The sequence below is a fragment of the Schistocerca americana genome, chromosome 2, assembly GCF_021461395.2.
Source record: "Schistocerca americana isolate TAMUIC-IGC-003095 chromosome 2, iqSchAmer2.1, whole genome shotgun sequence".
Lineage (NCBI taxonomy): Eukaryota > Metazoa > Arthropoda > Insecta > Orthoptera > Acrididae > Schistocerca > Schistocerca americana.
Genome location: NC_060120.1, coordinates 750,004,362 through 750,022,965, shown reverse-complemented (window position 1 = coordinate 750,022,965; position 18,604 = coordinate 750,004,362). Strand labels below are relative to the sequence as shown.

Below are 18,604 nucleotides of genomic sequence, written 5' to 3'. Positions count from 1 at the left end.
GAGCGGATTTACAGTCAGCGGCACCCTAGGCCAGAAACTTTTCGGAATACCCCCCCCCCCCCCCCCCCACTCCCCCCACCCTGTACCCAAATCGTAGGTTTTCGACGTTTCTAGTTTTGATTCATTTTTTCGTTGCAGCCTATTACAAAACATGTAATCGATAATGGAATTACTCGAAAGCCACAGACAATGGAGTCTGTCAATTTTCCCATTTTGTGTAGCACTCAGCATCTTCACGTCGCTCTAGCTATTGCCCTTCTTTAAAAAGTAGACCAGTGCAGTGATCAGTGCAATGCAGTGCAGATCAGTGCAAGGATCAGAACTGATAGCCAAAGTAGGTCAACTTGTACGCAGACCGATGCGAAACACAACTATACTGCAGTTGCGAGCAGCAACATGTGGTTGGCACATTGGATCCGCATTCCAGAGGACGGCGGTTCAAATCCGTCCGGCCACCCACATTAAGGTTTTCCGTGGTTTCCCTGAATGCGAGGGACATTCCATAAATAATGCACAGGTTGGTATTATTGTGGATTGCTTGATGCAACAACAATGAAAATTGCATCAGGTGTAGTTGGTAGCCTGAGGAAGAAGCGCGTGTTTTTGTTTTTTCACTGTGTACTCTAACATACAATTGGCGACAGGCAGAAATTGACTCTGCAGAGGTCTCGGGTACTGTGGCTGTTGAAGACCAGAAGTCGTTCATCACGATCGAAACTTTACGCGGTATAAACCCAACAGAAGTCCACAGTGCGTTAAGTGAAGTTTACGGTAAGTTTACAGTGGACCGTAGTACAGTTTCATGTTGGGTTAATCGTTTTCGTCGTGGTCATATGAGCATAGATGAAGATCCGAGCCGGCCGGAGTGGCCGTGCGGTTCTAGGCGCTACAGTCTGGAACCGAGCGACCGCTACGGTCGCAGGTTCGAATCCTGCCTCGGACATGGATGTGTGTGATGTCCTTAGGTTAGTTAGGTTTAGTTAGTTCTAAGTTCTAGGCGACTGATGACCTCAGAAGTTAAATCCCATAGTACTCAGAGCCATTTGAACCATTTGAAAATCCGAGAAACGGAATTCCTGAACGTCAACACATGAACGAAGTATGAGACTTGTGGCAGATACTCTTGAAGAAGATTGCAGTGCAACTTGCGAGGAAGTCTCTGAAGCCACGGGCATTCACACAGCATCAGTATTCAGTATTCTGTCAAATGATTTGAAGAAGAGAAAAATTTCTGAAAGATGAGTCGGACGCTGTTTGACTGCCGAAGAGAAGCAGAAAAGCCTTTACATTGCAACCTTGCTCAAACGACGATTCGATCATGAGGGTCAAGGAATCTTGCTTCGAATTGTCTCTCTTGATGAAACGTGGATTAGAGACTTTGAACCAGAGTTGAAATCACAGTCCAATGAGTGAGAGTTTCAGATTCTCCACGTTCAAAAAAATTTCTACACGCTCTATCAAACATCAAGCAAACGATGATTTTTGATTATGATCACCAAGGAATCATCATAACAGATAGAATCCCATCTGTAACAAGTGTCACAGAAGTGTATTATCGTAATTTGATGCAAAACTGTTCGGATAAACGCACAAAACACGACATCAGTTGCCCAGGCTGGGTCACTCAATCAGATTGACAATGTTCTCCCGCATATCGGCAATATTGTAGCCCAATAACTGCACGAATACGGATGGGAAGTGTTCGCATCCTCCCTGTAGTCCGGGTATGAGTCCACCAGACTTCGACTTGTTCCCGAAGTTGAAAAAACCAATGCTTGGACGTAGTTATCTTTCTCTGGGAGAGCTTTCTACCACCGTTGCACGAGCCTTTCTACAGGTGAAGAGAAGTGGTGTCGTGGATGGAAAAGTAGAGCTTCCGAGACGTTGGGATTCAGTCATAGAGAAGCAGGGAGACTATGTTGAAGGACTGTAAAGCGATATTGAAAAAATTAAATAAACGTGTAAGTAAAAAAGTTAGTGTACACTATTTATGAAATGCCCCTCGTAGCTCCAGGCAAATACCGAGATGGTTGCTTTGAAACAGGACACCGCCGATTTCCTTCTCCATACTTTCGTAATCCGAGCTTGTGCTCTGACTGTAAGAACCGTACTGTCGACGGGACGTTAAAACTGATCTTCCTTGAACCAAACGCTGCACTAGCGAGAATGCGGCTAGCTGCTGGCTCGCCTTCTATATGTCCAAATTCCATGCAATTCTTTGCGCGTATGTGTCTGCATGTGCGTGTGCGTGTGTGTGTGTGTGTGTGTGTGTGTGTGTGTGTGCACTGGTCAGGGTATTCCGACGGGCCTCTCCTCTCAGCATCCTAGGCCCGCGCCTAGCTCGCACATGTCTAAATCTGGTCCAGCTAGCACAGCAGATCTCGCTAACGCTTTGGCCCTTCTGCATGAAATCGCGGTCCTGTTTGCTGAACCAGCAGTGAAGCACTGCACGAGCTCGGCTTGCGGTGACGCCCAGTTATCGAGTGGTGCTGGGGACCACGCCCATCCCGCGCCAGGAGCTCTGCTTTATTTAGTCCCGAGCGCCCCAGTCTGCCGGACATGGGTAACAAGGTCGTCACCTTCACCGAGGAGCAATTCGAAGATTACCAGGTACTCAGCTCTGTTCCTCAGTGCACTTCCCTTACATTCCCGCCTCAATGTAGACAATAAATCTAGCTAACGACTCTTCGAAGCACAATTTTTCTTTTGAAACCACTTCGAACTGTGAAGGGGTGGTACGCATTAAAGAGCGCGTGGAATACGTTTTCTGGAACGGTAATGCAAGCACCATAATTAGAGGTGTAGTGATTAGCACTGCCTCATCGTGTCCACTGATAGCGTCGCAGTGACCTATATTCCTCTGGAGCGCGAGGGAGTGTGACTAGAAGCCAGTGTTAGTCTTGCAGGTCAAACAGAACAACAAGCTGCTGTCGGTCACAGTAAGCACACTGGCTTCCAGCCTGTTTTTGCAATGCATTCTTTTTCCGTGGGTAATTTTAAAACGCTTCAGCTCTGCCTTTTCATTTTGTATCGCCACGCACGCCTCAATGAAGCATGTTGCTTCCAGTTGTACATAGAGATGCCGAATCATGTTCGATTTTATTTTACGACATTCTTGTTCTTTAGTGATGGGCGTCCGCAGGAATTTACCCAACAGGGGCAAGACACTTAGATATCTATATTTTACATAACTGGCTTTATTCCCCTGTGTCAAAATGGGTCAGTATTGAACCTGAAACGTAATGAACAGTGAAGGTCGTTTCCATGGAAATGCATTAATTCTAAAAATGATCATAAGCTTCATTTCGAAATCAGAATATATGTTGGTGAGTTTTGATACATTTCATTCCGCAATAATTAGAATTTTATATTATGAGACACAGAAAACCTTTCGTATCCCAGAGCATTGACTGCTACACCCGAGGCTCTGAATGCATCACACCTTTATTAAGACAGAAGTTTCAGTTTACGGCGCGAGAACTACCATCATCTCTATATGAAAGCGTAAAACAAGGCACTCGATTATGGAGCGCAGATTTACTTCCTTTGAGGGATATCGCTGTTGTATCGCGTAACAAAAGAAGGCACGAAAAACTATGATCTTTTGTGCCATACCGACTGCCATCGACACATTGTTGTCAAATTGACTATTAGGTGTACCCCACTAATTGGGGTAGTAAAGTTCCCAGTTATCGAATATAGTGTAGGCCCTACATCCTACATTCTGTTCTTAGATGTGAGTTGTTACCTGCGCAGGAATTCTACGCACACGCCGAGAAGACTCGGCGAGGTTGCTGGTGGCCTTACTTGAATCGATTGAAATATAATGGTTCAAATGGCTCTGAGCACTATGGGACTTAACTGCTGAGGTCATCAGTCCCCTAGAACTTAGAACTACTTAAACCTAACTAACCTAAGGACATCAACCACATCCATGCCCGAGGCAGGATTCGAAGCTGCGACCGTAGCAGTCCCGCTGTTCCAGACTGAAGCGTGTAGAACCGCTCGGCCACCCCGGCCGGCTGAAATCTAATAATATTTTCAACCGTATCAACCGCTTTCTGACCGCTGCTAACGTGAAGTAACAGGACATCAGAAGTGATACGCTAACAGTCGCTGAAATGATATCTGTAATTGATTTTGGAATCATTTGTTGACATTTTAGAGACATTAAAGACAGTGGTTTCTGCTTTCTGAAATTGGGAACGAGTCTACACCAATTACCGGGATTCGATTTCGATCGACGTGTCTTTCTTAGAGGGCGCATATACTGTACTATTGTTATACTCAAATGACATACTACGTATTAAAATATAGTTTCTTTTGTCGAAATTATTGTTTCTGGCCTGTATAAACGATTAACGAAGACATTGAGTACTTTTGTACTCAAGGCACGCTGCCAAGTGCTGGTCCTCACCAGCCCGTATGAATGGTTACATGTAACATAAAAAAAAACAGCTGATCATATTCTTTACAAACGCGGAACACGTCCAAAAAATTTGTAATTTTTCTGAAAACCTGAAAATATTAAAGCTTTTGTACAAAATCGACATATTAGTGCATACTAGGGGCTATGAATAGATTAAAAAGTTTGTAGTAATGTTTCAGAAAACATGTTTTACCTTTCAGGCGACTTGAGATATTGCGCGAAAGCTTTGCCGTAATTGAAACAAGGACATTTACTGTATAACACAACCACGTTATTCGGGGATCAGTTCAACAATCTGCAATGTGAAAGTGAACCGCCTCCACGCGCCGGGTCTGTATCCTACAACAGCGGATGTAGTCCAGTGAAACTGTCAGAAAAAAAGCTTGTACCTTGCAAAAGGTGGGGTAGAAGATTTTATTTTTTTAACTCGTTCATATTGTTGGAAAGGTTAGAAAACCAAGTTTTGCCAACAAAATTTCTCTTGGGAATACTTTCTGCAGTCAAAAAACTTCGAAAATTTCGGACTTTTTTCAGTTTTTTCAAAATATCTCAGTTTCATTTGCTCCTATCGCTTTGACGTCTATTTTCTTTTTTAAAGAGCACAAAATTCTCTACAAATTGGATTCTTACCATTTTTTCTACTCCCAGTATCCAAGGCGCTACAGTGCGTCAAAAAATACCAATTTTTCAAATTTCGAGCAAAGTGGCAAATTACCTAATTGGATGTTGAGGAAACCGCTGACGAAATCGACGAACTTGCTCAGGCTGACTCGCTGTTTAAAGAAGAGGTCAATCTGGGATCAACTCTACTTACAGACCCCACCTTGCTTTGGCCTGACAAGTGTGGGATCACATTGAGCTAACAGAAGATGAACGTGGGACATTGAATGACTTGTCTTCTCCTTGTGGCGAGTCAGAACTGTCAGTTGGCCAGGATACCAGTGTTCTCAGGGAACAAGTAATAAAAAAATTTGTAACTGCCCTGAAAACGATTGAAAGTAAGGGACCCACAGCAAAATTATGGGTTCAGTACTATAAGATGGTCACTCTCATGAAACAATTTATTGAAGCGGATCGATCAGGCAATTGGAAACTTCATCTTGAAAGCGTGCGAAAAATGCTTCCCTACTTCCATTCAGCTGGACATTTTATGTACGCTAAAAGTGGCTACCTCTACTTACAGAATATGTTGAGACTCGAGGAAAAAATGGATTTATCAGAATATGAGAAGTTCACAACGAAAGGACATTTTACAATCCGGCGATCAGAAAAGTATTGGTCAGGGGTTCCTTCTGACATGACTATAGAACAAACATTTATGAGAAACATGAAGAGTTCTGGAGGACTTACTTCTGGCCGAGGAATTGCGGATAGTGTATTAACCAAATGGACATTGGGTATGATTCACATGCAGAACATTTGTGAAGAAATTGAGTCGTATTGCGAAGTGAGCGCAGTAACGTCAGAACAACATGTAGATGCAAGAAGTTGTCGCATCGAACGAGATGGCATAGACTTGCGTAAGCTGCGTGATTGGTTTTCAGTGCACCCTCCCTTCTCTGAAAGTGATTTTATAATGTCTATCAGCAGAGGTGTGTCGGAACGGAGGATGTTAATTGTCATATGTGTCACGAAGAGGGGGAAAAAGGCATGAAAAGAATAGTTGGTGACAATTTCCACGATGTAAAGTTCCGTAGAAAAGATAAAGTTGTGTGACTCTCCTTTCTGCGTTCAATTCTGTAAAGGCTGGGAGCACTAAAATTACTCCTGTTGATCCTTTAACTCCTTTCCAAAGGATTTGTTTAATGAAACAAAGTGAAGAAGAGTTAAAAGCCTTTCTGAAATATGAACTTGCTCCTTACCCAATGTCCCTATTCTGAGAAAAAGGCATGCGAAAAGGAACAAAATCTTCATTCTACAATGCCTTCGTTCCAGGGGAAGATGTGAAGTCAGGTGGCCCGACTAAATTTTTTGTCATTGATGGAGGGTACCTTATCCACAAAGTGACTTGGACTCGAAATGTATGCTTCAAGTCAATAGCCCAAAGCTATGTTTCTTACGTCATTTTGGATCTCAATTTGCTATTGTATTTGATGGGTATCCATGTGAGGGAGACAAATGTAGTACAAAGAGTTCTGAGAGGATTCGTAGATCCAAAAAACATTCTTCGGTTGAAGTTGTGGTTGAATCAGAGATGGTGAAACAAGTCCCTCATGACAAGTTCTTGTACAACGAACGAAACAAGATGCGTTTGATCACACTTCTTAAAATGGAATTTCTGGAGTGTAGCATTGAAGTGTACCAGGCACAAGAAGATGCTGACGTTATGATTGTAACATCTGCCATTTCAAGAACCAAAGATTCTGGAAGTGTTGTCATTGTAGGAGAAGATGTTGACCTGCTTGTGCTCATGACCGATTTGGGCCAAGGCACTGAAAACTTATTTTTCTTAAAGCCAGGAAGAGGAAATGCAGAAGACAAGTGGTTTTCCACTGCATCTTACAAGTTTGACAGTGAATATATTCTGTTCACTCACGCCTTTAGCGGATGTGATACAACATCCGCTTTTTTTGGTCAAGGAAAAGTTAAGTGCTGCAATATTGTTGCGAAAAATGAACACCTAACCTCAGCGCTTTGCACGTTCAATAAACCACATGCTACCCGTGAAGAAATAATAACACCAGGAGAACAGGTTACTATCGCATTGTATAGTGGAGGTGTCAACAGCACACTAGACCATTTGCGGTACCAGCTATTCGCCAAGTCTGCCACAAATCTTGCACGGTTGCCACCTACACAAAATGCTGCACAACATCATTCGTTGGGTTGTTTGTGGGAAGAGACCAGACAGCGAGGTCATCGGTCTCATCGGATTAGGGAAGGATGGGGAAGAAAGTCGGCCGTGCCCTTTCAAAGGAACCATCCCGGCATTTGCCTGGAGAGATTTAGGGAAATCACGGAAAACCTAAATCAGGATGGCCGGACGCGGGACTGAACCATCGCCCTCCCGAATGCGAGTCCAGTATGCTAACCACTGCGCCACCTCACTCGGTACATCATTCGTTGCGGACTTACCAACAAGTCCAAAGTTGGATGGGAAACTGGAAACCACCTGAGAAATGGGGCTGGAATCACAGTGACCACGGTCCAATACCCGTTATAATGAGCCAAGATCCAGCACCTGAAGCACTTCTTCACGTTGTTTCATACTCATGCAAGCTGAACTGTGGCGGAGCGTGCTCCTGCAGAAAAGCGGGTTTGAAATGTTCTTCAATTTGCAAGAAATGTATTGGGGTCAACTATGAAAAAATGCCAGAATTTTTATATGAAGACAGTGAAGAAGATGTTATGGAGGATGTTGAGGAAACCGCTGACGAAATCAACGAACTTGCTCAGGCTGACTAGCTGTTTAAAGAAGAGGTCAATCTAGGATCATCTCTATGTACAGACCCTGAATCCGTAACTCAAGGTATTTCTGGTGACACTGAGGAACCTGGCCCATCAAAACGTTGGAAGTGATACTCATATCGTCTCAAGTTCGCTAAAGTGCGATATCACAAGTATTACACACCCAGAACTGTCAACATTTTTAGTAACTGACAGTGCATTTTAATTGTAATAAAGCTGCTTATTTTTAATGTCAACTGTGTGGCTTTTATACACAAGAATAATTACCTACCTAATTAGGTTGCCTATTGCAGCTAATAATAGTTCAGTTTCCTGAGACAATTTATTTTGTGTGCGTGTGTATGTGTGTATGTGTGTGTGTGTGTGTTTGTGTGTGTCTTAATGATGTGTTTTTATATTTGTAGTTGTACAAATACCAGGGCTGAGGTGGCCCATAGTGAACTTCAGGTAGTGATGTAAGACCCACAATAGTTGGGGGTGCCCAGCAATCCTCATTTCGCACACAGAGAAATTGAATACCTGAAAGTGAGGTGGTAAATTCTAACATATAACATGATGTATAATGTATTTATACTACACAAACAGAAACTGAAAAAATAGTGTTAAAAAATAAGGTATCTTGCCACTATGCTCAAAATTTGAAAAATTGGCATTTTTTGAGGCGCTGTAGTGCCTTAGATATTGGGAGAAGAAAAAATGGCAAGAATCAAATTTGTACAGAATTTTATGCTCTTTAAAAAGGAAAATAGGCGTCAAAGCGATGGGAGCAAAAAAACTGAGATATTTTGAAAAAACTGGAAAAAGGCCGAAATTTCCCATGCTGTTTGACTGCAAAAAGTTTTCCCAAGCGAAATTTTGTTGGCAAAACTCGGTTTTCTGATCTTTCCAACCATAAGAACGAGTTGAAAAAATAAACTCTTCTACCCCACCTTTTGCAAGGTATATCCGCAATTTCACTGGACTAATGGAGTATCGAGAGAAATATATTTGAGGTTCTGTTTCATCACTATTCTGCTTTGAGTAAAGCCAACGCAAAAACGCAGCAGCGCCAAAGGAAACCTCATAATAACCCGTGATCAGTGTGACAACAAACAAACGTAAGTTAAGCGGCAATTGTTCATGCTAGAATTCCCAAAATCTGTGATTTAGGGTATCATAGGCAATCATTTCTAGAAGTTCATGAGAATTCTGCAATGACAGAATGCCTGTACTCCAGATCCTTGACAAGGGGAGGGGTGGGGGTGGTGTTCTTTCCCCACTCCCCCCCTCTCGCTCCTCTTGCTGACGCCCATTACCATAGTCAGTGGTCAGCAACGTTACGCTTGGCCCTCTAAAATACCGAATAAAATAGAGTTTTTGAGTTGCCTATGTTCACCCATTCATACTGAGTCTGCACTACTACTAGCCATCGTTAAAATGAACACTACATCTACATCTACATGGATACTCTGCAAATCACATTTAAGTGCCTGGCAGAGGGTTCATCGAACCACCTTCACAATTCTCTATTATTCCAATCTCGCATATCGCGCGGAAAGAATGAACACCTATATCTTTCCGTACGAGCTCTGATTTCCCTTATTTTATCGTGGTGATCGTTCCTCCCTATGTAGGTCGGTGTCAACAAAATATTTTCGCATTCGGAGGAGAAAGTTGGTGATTGGAATTTCGTGAGAAGATTCCGTCGCAACGAAAAACACCTTTCTTTTAACGATTTCCAGCCCAAATCCTGTATCATTTCTGTGACACTCTCTCCCATATTTCGCGATAGTACAAAACGTGCTGCCTTTCTTTGAACTTTTTCGATGTATTCCGTCAGTCCTATCTGGTAAGGATCCTACACAGCTGCCGAAGCGAACTTCTTTGAAGGAGACAGTATTGTTGTTTGAAAGCAAAATGTTTGGTAGATAAGACATCAGTCTCTTTACTTTTCTCACACGCCTCGTAGAACCGCGCACTGGCGTGCAAAATGGTTCAAATGGCTCTGAGCACTATGGGACTTAACTTCTGAGGTCATTAGTCCCCTAGAACTTAGAACTACTTAAACCTAACTAACCTAAGGACATCACACACATCCATGCTCGAGGCAGGATTCGAACCTGCAACCGTAGCGGTCCCGCGGATCCAGACTGCAGCGCCTAGAACCGCTTGTCCACTCTGGCCGGCCACTGGCGTGCAACATAGTCGAACTTCGCTGAGGAATGCGAAACATACGGACTCGGCATGGTTCAAATGGCTCTGAGCACTATGGGACTTAACATCTGTGGTCATCAGTCCCCTAGAACTTAGAACTACTTAAACCTAACTAACCTAAGAACATCACACACATCCATGCTCGAGGCAGGATTCGAACCTGCAACCGTAGCGGTCCCGCGGATCCAGACTGCAGCGCCTAGAACCGCTTGGCCACTCTGGCCGGCCACTGGCGTGCAACATACGTCGAACTTCGCTGAGGAATGCTAAACATACTTACTCGGCATGGTTCAAATGGCTCTGAGCACTATGGGACTTAACATCTGTGGTCATCAGTCCCCTAGAACTTAGAACTACTTAAACCCAACTAACCTAAGGACATCACACACATCCATGCTCGAGGCAGGATTCGAACCTGCGACCGTAACAGTCGCGCGGTTCCGGACTGCGCGCCTAGGAGTCGGCATGAATGTGCGGAAAAGAAGACAGGCGGATATCGAAACATCTTCATCATTCTGAGTTCGCTGAGGCTAACGAAACCTGCTGACTAGACCTTAGTCAAGGACGAACAACATACGAAGAAGAAATCACGCGAGTTAGAAAATGTTTCATGCAGTAGCGAAACGGTACTTAGAGTCTCGTGGAACCCTCGTTACTCAGTAACGAATAAATACGATGTGCAACAGCTCTAGTCAGGTTGGTTCTGAGGGACCGCGTGGTCCTGTCAAAAGTATCCGCTACAGGAAGTCGCTTTGTGCTGCGATAAAAGACACGGCATACCGGTACTGCGAGTGGCACCTGTTATGAATATCTATTTGTATCGAGACTTACAAAGCAGATACAGCGAAACCAGATATGCCTGCGGAAAGAGTGCGATGAGTTGGACGTGACAAACCCCAGAACTCATTTTTACGACTAAAATTGAGTACATAATTAAGAAAAACACATTATGTGACGGTCGTTTAGAATAAGATTAATTACAGCTCGTTGGTTTAAGGCACGGAAATGATCGATACACCAAATTAAAGAGCTCGACGAGGAGCATATATCCACATATGTACACTCATTAGCAAAGCAATACTTCGCTGATGGGATGCAGTTTTAAGTTAATTAAAACTGAATTAAAGATGAATGGAGGACTGTTCCACTAGACAACTGGACAGCAGATGCTTTTAGATGTTTAGTAACATACTATACTACAGTCCAATTAAGCGATTTCAGCTTATTTATGTGTATATATTTTAGTGATGATTAGCTCATGTCCAGTTCAAGATTGATTAGGGTTACGCAAAAAATAAATGCACCGGCCACTTACCATTATTTTGTCAAGAGCATATTTTGGTCATAGTCCACTTACATATAAAGGTCGGCAGTTTGGATGACCAGTTTTTCCCAAAATACGGCCGACCAAATAGACGTAGAAATTGTACTAAAAACGTTCGATCAGCGTGCTTCTGTCGATTTAATTATATTTAATGTAACGTAAAAATAGTAGAAATTGTATGTATCGGGTAGGTGAGGGTCCAAGACAGGTAGTTACGGAAAAACTGGATACTGGTAGCAAAAGGGTGGTGTGAACACGTTTCAGACCATCATATGGCGCAACATCTACAGTAACACGCATGCACGTATGTAACATACATACCCAATACACATACACACAATTTTAATTTTTCTCTGGGTCGCTGGCCCATTGAACACTGTTCCCAGACAACAGTGTTCTAGTTCCCCGGGTTCTGATCAAGATTTCTGTGCCGGCCGAAGTGGCCGTGCGGTTAAAGGCGCTGCAGTCTGGAACCGCAAGACCGCTACGGTCGCAGGTTCGAATCCTGCCTCGGGCATGGATGTTTGTGATGTCCTTAGGTTAGTTAGGTTTAACTAGTTCTAAGTTCTAGGGGACTGATGACCTCAGCAGTTGAGTCCCATAGTGCTCAGAGCCATTTGAACCATTTGAACCAAGATTTCTGTGAGGTTTAACTTGAGGTCAATGTAGAGACTAATGAACCCCTCCCATTTACAATCAGTGGGGAACCCTTCTGTCGCGTTACCAACTCACCTAGGCTGAAAAGAACCGTAACTCTCTGTACTCAAAACAGCCGCTCCAATCCTTGGAGTGTAGAATGAAAAGTGCAAGGGAAAAACAAAACCGCTCAGGACAGTTAGACTTTGGAATTACTCGATGCTATATCTGTGTCAGTTTTGCGGAGCAATTCGACCGCTCACTTGTCGTACGGACGAGCGCTATTCGTTCATTTTGCTGCATCCAACACTTGTAAAATTTCACGCGCAGTCAGAAAATAGAAATTCTTTCGTGGATTTGGCACTTCGCCGATTTAAGGCTCGCAGTTCGGACTGAAGAAAATTTGATGTATTGTGTACACACAACGTAATCTCATCTCTAAAATTATTGGATATCTAAAATTTATAATAGTAAGCATTAATTAGGAGCCAGCGAAGGCGTAGCTATGGCTGAGGGCGATGGGTGGCATCTACGTACATAGAGATAACATTCTCCTTAAGGCGCCGCCAAAGGGTTGTGCGCATACAATGAGTGTTCCAGGCTAAACTCATGGCTGAGTGGTGTTTCAAATACTATTATCAACAGAAGCGCTGCCATGAGTCAGCTGTCTGTGGAAATAAGATAATGTTGTCAAAAGCTGTAGCCGCAGAGGCCCACTTGGTATGAACCAGGAACTTTCCAAGTCACGAGATGTTTCGACACCGTTCCTCACAAGCGTGGTCTAACCAAACTGCGTGCCTACGGAGTATCGCCTCAGTTATGCGACTGGATTCGTGATTTCCTGTCAGAAAGGTCACTGTTCGTAATAACAGACGGAAGGTCATCGAGTAAAACAGAAGTAATATCCGGCGTTCCCCAAGGAAGTGTTATAGGCCCTCTATTGTTCCTGATCTATATTAACGACACGGGAGACAATCTGACCAGCCGTCTTAGATTGTCTGCAGATGATGCTGGCATTTACCGTCTTGTAAAGTCATCAGATGATCAAAACGACTTGCAAAATGATTTAGATAAGATATCAGTATGGTGCGAAAAGTGGCAATTGAACCTGAATATGCCGGCCGGTGTTGCTGAGCGGTTCTAGGCGCTTCAGTCTGGAAACGCGCGACCGCTACGGTCGCAGGTTCGAATCCTGCCTCGGGCATGGATGTGTGTGATGTCCGTAGGTTAGTTAGGTTTAAGTAGTTCTAAGTTCTAGGGGACTGATGACCTCAGATGTTAAGTCCCATAGAGCTCAGAGCCATTTGAACCTTTTTTGACCCTGAATAATGGAAAGTGTGAAGTTATTCACATGAGTTCCAAAAGAAATCAGCTAAATCTCGATTACGCGATAAGTCACACAAATCTGAAGGCTATAAATTCAACTAAATACTTAGGGATTACAATTACGAATAACCTAAATTGGAACGATCACATAGATAATATTATGGGTAGAGCAAACCAAAGACTGCGATTCATTGGCAGAACACTTAGAAGGTGCAACAAGTCTACTAAAGAGACTGCTTACACCAGGCTTGTCCGCCCTATTCTGGAGTACTGCTGTGCCTTGTGGGAGCCGCATCAGATAGGACTGACGAATGACATCGAAAAAGTACAAAGAAGGGCGGCACGTTTTGTGTTATCGCGAAATAGGTGGGATAGTCTCACAGACATGATACGTGAATTAGAGTGGCAATCATTAAAACAAAGGCGTTTTTCGTTGCGACGGGATCTTCTCATGAAATTTCAATCACCAGATTTCTCCTCCGATTGCGAAAACATTCTGTTGTCACCCACCTACATAGGGAGAAATGATCATCACGATAAAATAAGAGAAATCAGGGCTGGCACAGAAAAATTTAAGTGCTCGTTTTCCCGCGTGCCGTTCGAGAGTGGAACAGTAGAGAGACAGCTTGAAGGTGGTTCGTTGAACCCTGTGCCAGGTACTTTATTGTGAATAGCAGAGTAATCACGTAGACGTAGATGTAGAATATGGACTCTGAACATCTCGTGATCTGGCATAAGTCAAGTCTGACGTCAGGGAGAGTGGCTTATAATCCTCCGAGAGATAGTTGATAGCCGTGATGTAGAAAGTCATCATGCAAGAGGTTGCGGAGCCGACTTGTTAGTTGAGTTTAAAGTGAGTAATGAGAGAGAGTCTATATGAGGCGGCGAGAGAGCCTTGGTAAGCCCTGAACTATGCTGTCCCTCTACGTTTTGCCTGTATATTTCAGCACTTTACTGACTACAGGCAGTAGTTACTCCTAGTCTCAACTTGGCCTCAGTCGTGCGTATACTGAAAGTATTACGCACGTGAGGATGTCAGAATCTCTTAAGTTCCAGCTGGGTCCTTATCATTTCAAAATTCAGACTGTAAGCTTGGGCACTTTAGCTTTTGCTAGACGATCTCGCCTCTGTTTGCTCACGACTTGGAACTATTTGCAAATTGGTTCAAATGGCTCTGAGCACTATGGGACTTAACTGCTGAGGTCATCAGTCCCCTAGAACTTAGAACTATTTAAACCTTACTAACCTAAGGACATCACACACATCCATGCCCGAGGCAGGATTCGAACCTGCGACCGTAACGGTCGCGCGGTTCCAGACTGTAGCGCCTAGAACCAGTCGGCCACGACGGCCGGCGGAACTATTTGCAGGTTGCAGTCAGAGGTATACAGGGTGAGTCACCTAACATTACCGCTGGATATATTTCGTAAACCACATCAAATACTGACGAATCAATTCCACAGACCGAACGTGAGGAGAGGGGCTAGTGTAATTGGTTAATACAAACCATAAAAAAATGCACGGAAGTATGTTTTTTAACACAAACCTACGTTTTTTTAATATGGAACCTCGTTAGTTTTGTTAGCACATCTGAACATATAAGCAAATACGTAATCAGTGCCGTTTGTTGCACTGTAAAATGTTGATTACATCCGGAGATATTGTAACCTAAAGTTGACGCTTGAGTACCACTCCTCCGCTGTTCGATCGTGTGTATCGGAGAGCACCGAATTACGTAGGGATCCAAAGGGAACGGTGATGGACCTTAGGTACAGAAGAGACTGGAAGAGCACATTACGTCCACATGCTAACACTTTTTTATTGGTCTTTTTCACTGACGCACATGTACATTACCATGAGGGGTGAGGTACACGTACACACGTGGTTCCCGTTTTCAATTACAGAGTGGAATAGAGTGTGTCCCGACATGTCAGGCCAATAGATGTTCAATGTGGTGGCCATCATTTGCTGCACACAATTGCAATCTCTGGCGTAATGAATGTCCTACACGCCGCAGTACATCTGGTGTAATGTCGCCGCAGGCTGCCACAATACGTTGTTTCATATCCTCTGGGGTTGTAGGCACATCACGGTACACATTCTCCTTTAACGTACCCCATAGAAAGAAGTCCAGAGGTGTAAGATCAGGAGAACGGGCTGGCCAATTTGTGCGTCCTCCACGTCCTATGAAACGCCCGTCGAACATCCTGTCAAGGGTCAGCCTAGTGTTAATTGCGGAATGTGCAGGTGCACCAACATGCTGATACCATTTACGTCGACGCGTTTCCAGTGGGACACATTCTATTCCACTTCGTAATTGAAAACGGAAACCACGTGTGTACGTTTACCTCACCCCTCATGGTAATGTACATGTGCGTCAGTGAAAAAGACCACTAAAAAAGTGTTAGCATGTGGATGTAATGTGCTGTTCCAGTCTCTTCTGTACCTAAGGTCCATCACCGTTCCCTTTGGATCCCTACGTAATTCGGTGCTCTCCGATACACACGATCGAACAGCGGAGGAGTGGTACTCAAGCGTCAACTTTAGGTTACATTATCTCCGGATGTAATCAACATTTTACAGTGCAACAAACGGCACTGATTACGTATTTGCTTATATGTTCAGATGTGCTAACAAAACCAACGGGGTTCCATTTAAAAAACGCAGGTTTGTGTTAAAAAACATACTTCCGTGCATTTTTTTATGGTTTGTATTAACCAATTACACTAGCCCCTCTCCTCACGTTCGGTCTGTGGAATCGATTCTTCAGTATTTGATGTGGCTTACGAAATATATCCAGCGGTAACGTTAGGTGACTCACCCTGTATATCATATTGTTTGGCTAAGTGTAGCTCAGAGACGTGACGTCACAAGTTGTGGTGTTAGATGTGGGTAGAGCCAATTGCATTATTGTACACTGCACTTTGGTAGGAATAGCATCCATTCTTAAGAAACTTCAGCCCGACACCACGCACAAAGACATTCTGGCTATGAAATGCCATTTCATTTGAAGGATCTAATATACATGTAGACAGGCACACACAGTGCATAGAGCGAGAAAAATTGCAGACGGTAAAAATATCAGAAACGCAGGACGTCCTGCCAGCAATAACTAGGTCTCCACCAAGAGTCCAAGCAGCGCAAACGGAACGTCGGCCTTCCCAATAAGTACTGGAGATTCTGCGAAGCCACCAACACGCCTCGCCATAGTCTGGTGAACTTGCCACCCGACTTTCGATGAATACACATTTTTTCGGAGTTGTTGATAGATATGTTATAGTTCTAGAGTTCTCTGTACAAAATTTGAATAGTACTGCAGAATTTCGAGAAAAAAGTTATGATCATAATTCTAAATATCTGAGTGGCTATTATACATTAGAATGCCCATAATTTTAAGCTCTCGCATTCGCTTGCAGGCCTTCAAGTATACATCAGTTTTTGGAAAACAGGATGGGACAGAGTGAAGAGAATGTCTCCGTCATGTATCACTTCAGATTCTTCCAAGTCGACGAGGTGTTTCAGTTCCGGTAGATTGTACATTCGTACGGTTGTTGTCGTTCGTAAACATTAGTTATACCAAAGCGACGATTACACAAGAGCACCGTATGAACGAGAGTAGCCAAACCAGCAGAAAAATACTCCTGTTGGAGCACAAAAAAGGAGATTATGCTCCCCTTTGAAAGACACTGACAAAAAAGTGTGGAACAAGCTCTTCCTGTCCTTATTAAGCCGTCCCCATCAAAAATTTTGGCATGGAAACATATTTGTGCTGGGAATGGTTTGCTCCGATTTTGATTCCTAGACCAGGAAACTTTAACACGTGGGTATAGAGAATGGGGGAAAGTGGGCAATTAATTTTTTCGTGGTGTCTACTCCTCTCTCGTTTTCAATTCCACTGTCTCCTCTCGCTGTTGCTCCCACTGCTACTGACTCCATCCATCTCTCTTCCTCTTTTGCTGCCACTGTCTCTCACTGACCGTCATTACTTCTCTCTCTTGGCTCACACCGGTATTGTCTTAACCCATCTCTCTTTCTCTTTCACTGCCACATTCTCTCACCCACCATCACTGGCTTCTCTCTCTTTCTCCCCCACTAGCACTGCTCTCTCTCTCTTCCACCGTCACTCTCTCTCTGTCTGCTACACTGTTTCAGAACAAAAAAGCGCGAATATGTTCGGATCCCAAACTTTTTGGTGAGGAAGGCTGGAATGAGCATTGAGACAGCTGATCCCCTCTTTTGTGTCAAAATCTTTTAAAGAGGAGTTATTCGCTCTTTTTGTGTTGCCACAGGAGTATTTTCAGCTGGTTCCCATCTTTTCTCCATACAGCATGGTGTGTTGCTTACATAAAACGAATTCTGCAAGTCACTAAAGTTTTGACATTTTATTTAATACTACAACACATTTACATACTTTTAGACATATAAGCAACAAATAAGTACAAATAATATGTGGTTAACCCTTTAACTGCTCAGGACGTGATAACGCGCGCCTTTGTACCGGTGTGCGGACATTTGCCACGCCGGACATTTGCCAAGGCGGACATTTGCCACGATTTTACCTGCTCCCAAGGGTTGGGACCCTTGTCTCCCCCTCCCCCTCCCCCTCCTCCTGCTTCGCCTCACCCGTCGCCCGCCCTGCAGTAAAGGTACTTACTACTTACTGAGCCTTTCTCCTGGTTCACTTAATATAGGACCTGTATCACTATGGATTTTCTGCAATACTTCTAGAGAGAGCTTCGTTGTGGAAACTATTAAATGCATCTCGCATTGAAATCCACATCATCTTTCGAGACTCCGTAGTAAAACTTCGCCAATCTTGGAGATTTTGTGCTCCTCTAAATAATACGTGCCTTTTTCGGTGCTCCTGCAGCAAACTTCTGTCGTGTTTAGTGTACCATGGGGAATCAGTTCCGTCTGCTATTAATTTATTTGGTATGAATCTCTCGAGTGCTGTTGACAGTATTTCTTTGAACTTAAGCCACATATGGTCTTCACTTACATAGTTTGAAAGGACTGGAGACTGTCTCTTAGAAAGTAGTCAACCGAATTTTCAGTTGCTTTTATAAATAGATATATTTCGCGTTTAGTTTTTGTGAATTTCTCTGTTACGAAATTGAGCCTCGCTACGACTGTGTGTCCACTGCTCCCAGTATCCATTGTGATGCTCAGTATTATTTATGGATAAGAGGTCAAGTGTGTTTTCATAACCATTTACAATTTGAATGGCCTCGTGAATTAATTGTTCAAAATAATTTTAAAAAAAGCATTTAGAACAATTACGGAAGTTG

At 43.5% G+C, this 18,604-nt stretch overlaps 1 protein-coding gene across 1 annotated transcript in view; it reads left to right on the top strand.

Annotated features, from left to right (window-relative positions):
* The first annotated feature begins 2,556 nt into the window (after positions 1–2,556).
* The window catches only part of LOC124595726 (calcium and integrin-binding family member 2), a 189,258-nt gene continuing 173,210 nt past the window's right edge, over positions 2,557–18,604 (top strand). Inside the window, exon 1 of the mRNA XM_047134596.1 lies at positions 2,557–2,610. Coding sequence (XP_046990552.1) covers positions 2,560–2,610 — 51 coding nt within the window. The 5' untranslated portion in view covers positions 2,557–2,559. The remainder of the gene's footprint in view (positions 2,611–18,604) is intronic.